This window comes from Paramormyrops kingsleyae, chromosome 18 (genome assembly GCF_048594095.1).
Source record: "Paramormyrops kingsleyae isolate MSU_618 chromosome 18, PKINGS_0.4, whole genome shotgun sequence".
Lineage (NCBI taxonomy): Eukaryota > Metazoa > Chordata > Actinopteri > Osteoglossiformes > Mormyridae > Paramormyrops > Paramormyrops kingsleyae.
This window is the reverse complement of record NC_132814.1, coordinates 14,774,884-14,784,756: the sequence shown is the minus strand read 5'-3', so window position 1 is coordinate 14,784,756 and position 9,873 is coordinate 14,774,884. Positions and strand designations below refer to the sequence as shown.

The window sequence follows — 9,873 nt, the reverse complement described above, 5'->3', positions numbered from 1 at the left end:
AGGCTAATTTATTTAAAAAAAAAAAAAAAAAACTGTATGGACAGAAGATATGGAGTGATGTGGCATTTATAACACTGTGCTGATCAACAGTGTCACCGAACGTAAACTGAATTTGGAAAAATTACCAATAATCCCACCCCACCCCTGCAAAGAGTCCTGCGTAAGCTATGGCATGTGGGAAAGGGGTCTGAGCTTTTGCAGACCCAGTCCTGCCCTCATGCAGATTTCATCTATTTTCAGGAGCTGAATGTGATCTCAGAGGGCAGGGGGGGGGGCGGAGGAGGCTGCTATTTCCTCTGCGTCGGAGGAGTACTGCTGGACTCGAAGCACGTGGTTCACACCCAAGAAGGACTCTTCGTCTGGGGCGGTGTCACAGGCCTGTTAGAATAGATTCGGGTAGAACCGCAGGCCCTCCACTGAGTCATCACGGCACAGGTGTCCCATTTTCTCCGCCAGCAGCAACCTGAGGGGGTGGGGGTAGGGCCAGATCCTGGCCATTAATCCGAAGCCAACAGGCAACTCCAAGTGAGACATATAAACAACAATTCTTAGGAGAAATCAGAGTTAGCCAGTCCCTGGAGCAACTAGGGATTACAGGTAAAATCACTCTGCGACTCTGGGATTTGAACCAGCGACCTTCTGATCCCAAGCACAGCAGTGTAGCCCACTAAGCCATGCACTGCCCGAAAGCAAACTGTTTTACTTAACAACATATATATTAAAGAAGATCATTATATTTTCTGCTGTATTAGTACTTTATCAGTGCATGTACTGAATTCAGTATTCTAAACTGATTACATTGCACTGCAATCTTCCTCTCATTGACAAAAAACGGTCTAAACCATAGACTCACCTCTCCTTCGCCAGGAGAACAGACAGACCCAGCAGCTTGGCAAACTCCTCTGAGGTCAGGGAGCCTTTTTCAGACACCTGCCAAGAGGGGGGGACACGGAAGGTAACGTATGCGTCTCCATGGGCGACTTGCAATAGCTGAACCCCTATCCCCCCAAAACACGCTGGTGCGTGCAGGTGCACCTACATAATGATCCACAAATAACTGCTCAATGTTATTTACATGGGGGGAACTGGAGCGGCTTGAAACGTTATTGTAAAACTCTGGCTTTGGACTCAAGTTAGACGGAAAACTGGAAAGGCACCAACTGATGAGCCTCAACGCCCAACCCACAACCCCTTCTACCAAAACTCCAGCCCAAAAACAACAACAAAAAAAAAAATCACATCAATAAAGACTGTTTTTGTTCCATAGGCACATCTGGAAGCGATCTCCCCCCCCCCCCCCCGAAGGCTGCCCCTCCAGTCTGTGTAGGGTCCCCGGCTCGGGGCCAGTTATGCAAGAATTCGGCATGGGGAGGGGCTACCCAGACACTGTTACATCACACCAATTTACGCGATTGAAATGCTCAGCTGACACACAGTCTCTGCTCTGCGTTGGATGGAGGACAGATGCCAGAAAGCAGCTGCAAACAGAGACCGGTCACCAGTTCATGTCTTCAGGCACCATGTTGCTTCCTGCTCGTGATCCATATCAGAGTTGAGGTCTGAAGGAACTCTGGCGAGAGAAGGCCATCCGGAAATTCCCGTCACATGACTCGGTGGGATTTGCTGCCATTAAGACAGGATTTCTGACCGGGGCCGTGAAAACAATGAGGCAGCAGGTCGCTTGGTGGTTAAGGATGTGGACTTTGAGCTTAAAAACTGCTCTGGTCCTGGAGCCCTGAGAGGGACTGCAACTGTACCACCATAAAACGTGCAAGTGTCACTTCTTAGTGTCAGTTAAGCAGAGCAAGCTGCACTGGGAGGGGTACTGGGGGGGGGGGGGGTGGATTTCGATGAACCCCCGGCTAAGTCATTGAGCACTCCCCACAGGAGGCAGGTGGGAACTGCGCTCTGGAAGCGGACTCACATTGTCCAGAGCTGAGGCGATCATCTCCTCCTCGCTGTGGGACTGCAGCTGGACCACCATGACGCCGCTGTCAAAAACACGCAGCCTGGAGAGCGCATGAGACAAGCCCCACCCACGGTGAGCGAGGTGCACACCTGACGGGGCTGGGGGAGGTGGTCTGGGTGCGTTAACTGATTACATACTAATAAAAGACATAACATTAATGAATGCCCGACTAAAAACTACAATAGGGTACTTTCATCATTCACAGAGCGATTCCCCCTCTGGCACTACAAACATGTACAATCTCTATGGGAAGCTAAATTTACCGACTCTGAAGGTCAGCCAACTGCTATATTGTAGTAATTAAATACATAAATCCCTGATTTTTTAATTTGTAATTCTCATACTGCCATTAATTCTTAGCTCCATGGAGAGGGGAGGAACCTTCATACAATTTTTCACATGAAAAACAGGGTGTTTGTTTTCGTATTTTACTACTATGACAAATGTTATTAACAAAGTGTTTGCAGAATTACGTATTAAGGGAAACTGGGAGCATCTTCTGAAAGAAAGGCTGCAAGGTGACAGCCAAACTCTCACAACATCCGTTTCACTAAAGAGTGGGATCTCACCAGGATTACCATATGCTACAATGCTACAAATCCAGTAATGCTACCAACATTTTGGGTGGGAAGATTGTCCTCACCAGGATACCATAGACTTCCTGTTTTCCACTTAAGATGAAATGTCCGTATTATAGCATTGTTCACAAAAATCCTGTTACACCCCCCCCCACACACACACAGGAAATTAAGCTATAGATTTTGTTTGGGAGAAACAAGTAATGGTAAAAATCTACCACAATCCAAGTGCAGTACAAGGCATTTACAAAACAGTCAAAGATTAGTTAAAATAGTAATATTTTTCTTGTTGCTGTTGCTTAATATGAAGTACAAGGGATGAATGGTGGAAGGTTCTTGAGGGGATCAGGGCTGGTCAGGGTTTCTCAAAACAGGATGCGATACAGGAAGTGGCCAGCGGATGCCCTGGGCTGAGCTGCCACCCATCGCGCCCCACAGCCCCGGCCCCTCACCTGAGTGGCAGCTTCAGGGACTCAAACACCTTGCAGGCGTTGACCAGATCTTCCGGCGAGAGCAGCTGGGAGGCGGGAGGACATGGAGGGGTGTCATCAACGTGTGTGCAGTTATAATGTGGACTAACAATTGTGTTTGGGTCTGTGTGGGTGTAGAACAATGACCTATAAATATACTGAAATACATCGGAGAATCATGCCAGGAATATGAAAGACAACTTACTAGTGGCATGGGCCCTAAAAACAAAAAAAATTAAAAACAAGCAGACAGACAGATATATAACACGGAGGCACACTGGTGTGTGTTCATGACTGAGCGTCTGTGTGACAGGTTTTGGAAAATAGCCCAGATGCTAGAAGATGTTTTATTCAAAAAGGAACGGCAGCAGATGATAGAAAACCGAAGGCAACATCTGTTGGCCTGGGGCGAGGAGGTCAGGAGGAGCTTCCAGCTCCATTTAAGTCCAGAAACCCAAACACCGCCCCCACAAACACACCATCCCCACCGCGCCCCATGGTCCCCTCCTTATTCCAGATGGCTTCAATACAGCCAATGAAATCCATCGAGCAGACAAATCAGGGTCAACTCTGATTAGCTGCCCCATGCTTGCAGTCTGCAGATCATGGGTGATGTGGGAGACCTGTGATATTTGTCCAGCCTCTGCTGGAAGGCCCATGGGGGGGGGGCACTGTGGTGAAGTAGCACTGGGCTTCTGGACAGAACCGACCCACCTGACGCAGGCATTGCATAGAGCTTCTCAGGTCTTAAACGCAGACTCACCTCCATGCCTCGGGCCCGGTTCACCAGGCAATAGACTTCAGTCAGAGCCATCATGCCTCCTCGCTCCTGTGGACAAGACACCCATGGCTTGAATGTTCCTACCTTCCCCAAACGGCCTGCTTGAGCTCAAGTCCAAAGAAGATCTTAAATCCCGCAGGGATCAGTATTAGAGCGCTACCCGCAGAGGGAATCATCTGGACTGTTTAGGAATCGATGGCTTAGCATGTTAGCATCGAGGCTAAGCCAACAATTCATCAACTCGCTACTCATCGGTGGGGCTATAAATGTACATACATGTGCCCATGAGAGTCCTGTTGTTACCTCCAGTGGGGCAAGGAGCATGTCCCCAAGCTGCCTGGCCAGCTGCATATGGTAGTGAGTTCCTGAGCCGTGAGTCTCTCGTGTCACCGGGTTGGCGATGCCCATGCTCAACAGGTAGGACTTGAACCGGATCGTCTGTTAGGGGTCAAAGGGCAAACTGGTAATACAAGAAAGGGACACCTGACCAAGCCCATTGCACAGCTTGTTCTTGAATGTCCCCTTTGGAAATGCTTCTGGCAATCAGGGGACTTAACCGCATAGTGAGTGATGTAAAAAAACAAAAAAACCTCCAACCAGATGGGCTTAAATATCCTTATTTCTGGGTCAGCAATCCAACTGCATACTTAGACCCCAGAGAATCTATTAACTTCGAAAAGCCCCGTTACATAATTAGCGAATCCACAGATCTTACGGCCAGGGCCCCAGCGGATAAAGCGCTAAACTTCTGCGGGGGACCATCTGGGCTGAGACCGGCCCAGAGCCGCTAATCGCAGGCCATCGTGAGCAGCTGGTGGAAACCCAGCAGGTTCCCGCCAGAAAGGCCCGCGGGGGGGCCCCACACTTTCCACGAGCGGCGACGCCACAGAAGACGAACGGGCAGGCGCGCTAACGAAGCGAGGACGGGAAAACGCTCCCCTCCCTGCATGCGCTCCGGGGAATTTACGTCATCCGGGGAAAGGTAGGCGTGAGGTCAGGGTGTATAGATACAGACGCCATTCCAGCTCTTTTCCTCTCAAAAAGGAAATAGAGAGACCACATGGACACCCTCGAATTTTTTTTTAGCATGCGAGGTCATCAAATTAACTCCAGGCTGCTCGACGAGCTTGGAACTGCAACAGTGAGCTCGCCAACTCTGGCTCATTGCCCCTCTCCCATTATAAAATGGGTAAAATAGAAACAGATATAAGAATATTCCCAGATTGCTTGGATTATGAGAGCCTGCTCCATGACAGATATATAAACGAAGGAGTAAAAACCACGGAATTATGTGCCTGAGGTTTGGATGGGAAGGGAGACCACCCCAGGGCAGTTCACGGTGAGGCGTTTGAGGGGTGGGGCCTGTTAATGCAGTCACACCCACCTCATCCTCTGTGATGTCTCCTTGCTTCTCTTTGATTTTGCTCGCAATGGACCGGGAGAGCTCCACCATCTCCTTGGCCTGGAGGTGAAGAGCGCTGTTAGGTGGGCGGGGGGGGGGGGTTAATGACGGATGACACCCTAGCTCATGCGCAAAGTCCCAGGGGGAAACAGGACTGCAGATGACAGCGAGGGGCTTCCTTACCTTCTCCATGAGCTTGCTGAGGTCTTCAAAGGCCTGCGAAGAAGGAACAGAAGTGGGAAGAGGGGTCAGATGAAGGGATTCCCACACAGACCAAACACAAATCGACCACCAGGCCGCTGGAGAGGCATGCCTGACATTCCTGAGCACCCCCCACCCATCCATCAAGAAGGGGGCGTCCTTCCGGAAGAAGCACGTTAGAGCTGCAGTTAGAGGAGATTCTGCAAGGGGCCAACACCACCGTTAAACCTACGGTCCTGGACATTCAGCACACAAGAAAGCGTCGCCACATCAGAAAACCTCTTAAACAGTTATTTTCAGCTGAAGTCTTGTTCAACTTAGGATTCCAGGATGACTCAATCTGTAAGGTAGTGAGTGTTGGGGGGGTGGATTGAGCCTCAGAATGTGGCTGCTGTTAGGATGGGACACGTTTGTTTTTGTCGTTTCAGCACTGGCTGGTGATGAAGGGGTCGACCTGGGAACAAAGGGAAAGAGGCACACGCCCAACACGTGCTTCCGGCCCCACACAAAGACCCGCTGCTCTCTCCTCTTATCACGCACACACAGCCCTGCCGGCTTGGGGGGGGGGGGATGCTTGGTGACAAGTATCCCTGCTCCTCGAGGGGGGGAAATGAAAACAAGATTCTGGTAAAAGAGAAGTCCCAACCCCACCTTCCGCGGGACATTCTAATGTGAAGACACATGGGGTGGGGGGGGGGGCAGTCAAATCAATTCAACAAGTGAACAAGGCACCTTGCTTCAAATCTCCAGGGTTCGTTTGCATTACAAACTTCATAGCAGGGCGGCCATTAAATCCATAATCAAGGATGGTGTTGTAAGTTATCAGTGATACACTTTTAGCTTAATTATTATTCCAGAGGAAAGGGAGCAGTCAGTCTCTGGTTTTTGTTTCCAGAGAAGCAGACCCAGAGTTCATCACAAACCTCATACAGTCACGGCACCAGAACCACTGTCTGCCTTTTGTATATGGTTCATTTTTTAAAATGTGCTTTTAAACATGCAACAGTGTTGTGTTGTTCAAGACAGACACACATTATTTTGTGATGACAGACACCTCACACGCTAGAAGCAGCTTTTATTTATGCTCCAAACACTACATCTGCTGCTAACAGCTGCATTCCCACATGGGACAAAAAATTATTGTTGAGATTAGTCTGTTTGCTATTTGCCTTTCTCATGACTTTTACTTGAATTCTAGTTTTTAATCTGAGCAAAAATTCATAAATATTTTCTAAAAAAAAATCCTTTGGGAAAACCGGTGATATAGTTGCATAGTAAGGTCACTTTAGGCTGGACGAAGAGTCACGCTCTCCGTATTTATAGATAATGACCGTAGACAGACCGTGAGAATCTGGAGATTAAACCAAGGTCTTCCCACAGTAGAAGATAGCTAATTAATGAAATATACAACCTGGTATGCCCCAACCTCTCAAACACTGAAACTGGAAAATTTTAAAATCAGCCACATTCCATCACCCTTTGCATTTATAACATTAAAATATTCATAAGGGGTCACCCATTCAAGAAGATAACACTGATTACAATATTAGATTTTAGTCCATCAATGTCAAAAATGTTGCATTCTCAGCAGTCCAACAGTGCCCTTCCAGAGACATGAACGTTCATTTGTTCATGCTGGAACCCTAACTGCCACGCCCCCTGCTGTACAAACTGTTAAAAACGGTCAAGGGTGAGGGGCCAAGAATGGTGCTTATTTCTATGCCTGGCTGTTAAAACATGAAAGGCATAATGATGCTTCTTTACTGCCTAAGTGATTGCCTAAGCGCCAGCAAAATCACGATGGCCAGACACGACACATCAGCCTTGCAGTGGCGTGCCGTGTCTGGGCCACATCTCGGAAGCGTGATCAAGTCCGAGCAGAACAGGGAAACCCATGACCTGCTTCACACGGGCCCAACTGACTGAGCGCACCTCCTTCCCCACCCTCCACGTACACGCTCTCTTTTCCTCCGCATCCCTGTCTCCACCTCCCTGCCTCTCTCGCTCACCTCGGAAATGTTTTTGTCCATCTCCTTCCTTTTCTCTTCCAGTTTCCTCTCGATGCCCACGATCCCCACAGCTCGCGTTCTTCCTGCCTGTGTTTCCCCAAGAGGAGAGGAAGGAAAAGCTCAGCCCAGGGGACAAACAGCAGCGTTCTCCGCCTTTCCTTAGTCACCACGGCAGCCGTTTGGCCTACCTGACACACCTCGAAATAACAAATATGCACAATATACCATATAATATATAAAAACAGAATTAAATTATCAGAATGAAAAACCTACAGGATTAAAAAAAAAAGTTTCATGTTTGCCATATATGTAAAAACAGCACCTCTTAGAGGCCTTCACATGAATTGCACCATCAAGAGAAAGCAATACTTAAGTAGGAAATGCAAATGGATGGCACAGGTTTTAAAAGTTTAATTTGTGACTGCCCTGTTGAAGTTAATGTTACAGATCAATGGAAGAAAATAAGCTTCAGCTATTAAGATTCATTATAAATATCAGGATTGTTATCAATATCGGTATTTTTTATTTATTTATTTTTTTCCTTACGGTTCATTACAGAGCCCTGGCAATTTGAATACTGAGATAATTTTACAATGCTTTGCTTTGTAATTGTGATGTCATGAGGCACATAACTGTCACCTGTGATCCTGTTCCCGTTGGGATAGGTTGGGACACTGGTGTCCTCTCCCACCTCTTCTGGGTCATCTCCTCTGACAGCCTCCTGTAGAACTAATCGCACAAGAGTGTTTCAGGTCCACCTTGGTTGCAGAGAGCTCCATCTGACAAATAGCACAGAATACAAACCCAAAGTTGTTACAAAGCCCATCTCTATGATAGCAACTTACCTCAATTTGCCCATGCTCCTTAAACGACAACTTAATGTAGGAAAACTTGCTGCTTTGATAGGGACCAGGATCCTTGTTGGGGGAGGCAGGATGCAAGTGAATCACTATCTTAGCACTGTGGTGAGCAGAATAGAGACAATGGTCAGAACAATGAGAACTGACCTAAAAATGGTTATAAGACTTTATAGTTACTATATATGTATTTATAAATACTTTATTGACCCCTTTGGAGAAATTTTCTTTACGCTTCCCCCAGCTTGCTCTCCGTGTCTGACAGCAAGCTGGATGAAGGGCAGCCACCCATAGTAGCACTCGGAGAGCTGGGGGTTAAGGGCCTTGCTCAAGGACCCGCAGATGTGCTGAGGCTGGGCTTGAACCAGCAACTGTCTGATCACAGGCACCAAGGTTTAGCCCACTGAGCCACATGTTGCCCCCCTTTATCCATACTAAAGAAATTACGTGCACGGATTTCCTTGAAACACTTCAGTTTACATGAGAAATTTGATCATTAAATTTACTGCTAATAAAGCTGATTTAGATACTGAAATGAGAAAGCCAGGTATCAAGTTTCCACCTGACGATTTTTGATAATGTAGCCATAGTCTGTTACTAGGAGGAGATATCTTGAGCAAACTTTGCAGTACCCACAAAGATCTTGGTTTTAGACATTACCTCTTTCCTATTCCTGCAGCCTGTTCCTCAAAGAATATGATCTGTGACAGAGGAATAGCCATGCAACATTCCTGTTGCACAGGGAAAAGTTTGACAGCGTGAACAGTTTGCCAGCAGAACACGGATACTTAACTAATGAGTTATAATAGTTGAAGCACCTAAATGCAGTTCATAGAGCAGTTTAAGGTAACAGTGACATACTGCAATTCCAATATTTTCAAGTTCCCCCCAAGACCTTACGTGGTTCTTGAGGTCCCTCCAAATAAGACGATGAGTACTCAAGAGGACAACTCCAACATCCAGCTTAGCCTAGTGGGAAAAATGGGAAATTACACGAATGGCATGGAATGCCAATTTGAACGCTAATATCTGTTAAAACATCGGCAACAGGTGAATAGCGCGTCCTCCCAGTAGGGTTTACAGTTTTTACAGCACGCCATCAAGTGAAAGATGACTAAAACTTTATATAAAGAACTGTTAGACATAAAGTAACAAGGGCCTGATCTCCTAATTCCAAGTGCGAGATTTGTTCATAAAGATTATTAACCGTGAGGCGGCATTACCTTTTCATCTCCGTCGTATAAGCGGACACCTCTTTGCTGGATCACCAATGTCTCGTTCATCTCCAGCAAGCCACTGGACCACAGGAACCGGTCCATCGCTACACCAACTCGCCTGGATTTGCACACCTGCCTCCCCAGCACATCCGCCTCAGATGCACATCAGTGTTTACTTCCCATATAGCTATCCTGAAATGCCTGTTTAAATATCGCACGATAAAGAGCGCACTTTTGTGGATTACTCGACCTTATGATTTTATTTTTAATCTTTACTAAAAAAGTGTTTACATTAAGCGTGAGAAATGCAGTACAATTAAAAATATATTATTTGACTGTATTAGTCATCGTACGAAACCGCACAAACTCATCATCAAAAAGCGACACGG

The 9,873-nt window shown here is 47.1% G+C and overlaps 1 protein-coding gene across 1 annotated transcript; it reads right to left on the bottom strand.

The window, feature by feature from the left end:
- Positions 1 to 27: 27 nt before the first annotated feature.
- vps36 (vacuolar protein sorting 36 homolog) lies at positions 28 to 9,832 on the bottom strand. The gene is made up of 14 exons (XM_023805377.2): positions 9,491 to 9,832; positions 9,168 to 9,236; positions 8,928 to 8,998; positions 8,256 to 8,370; positions 8,050 to 8,139; positions 7,411 to 7,497; positions 5,384 to 5,416; positions 5,183 to 5,260; positions 4,102 to 4,236; positions 3,781 to 3,846; positions 3,000 to 3,064; positions 1,925 to 2,009; positions 854 to 930; positions 28 to 463 (listed from the first exon to the last, which is right to left on the bottom strand). Exons 1-14 carry the CDS (start codon positions 9,584 to 9,586, stop codon positions 382 to 384), a joined length of 1,149 nt encoding a protein of 382 aa, XP_023661145.1. The 5' UTR covers positions 9,587 to 9,832; the 3' UTR covers positions 28 to 381.
- Positions 9,833 to 9,873: the final 41 nt, after the last annotated feature.

Excerpts from the sequence above, each read along its gene's own strand:
- vps36 (XM_023805377.2), bottom strand. The coding sequence starts at position 9,586 with ATGGACCGGTTCCTGTGGTCCAGTGGCTTGCTGGAGATGAACGAGACA. Across the intron at positions 5,417-7,410 it reads TGGACAAAAACATTTCCGAG|GCCTTTGAAGACCTCAGCAA; the intron begins GTGAGCGAGAGA and ends CCTTCTTCGCAG. Across the intron at positions 3,065-3,780 it reads ACCGGGCCCGAGGCATGGAG|CTGCTCTCGCCGGAAGATCT; the intron begins GTGAGTCTGCGT and ends CCCGCCTCCCAG.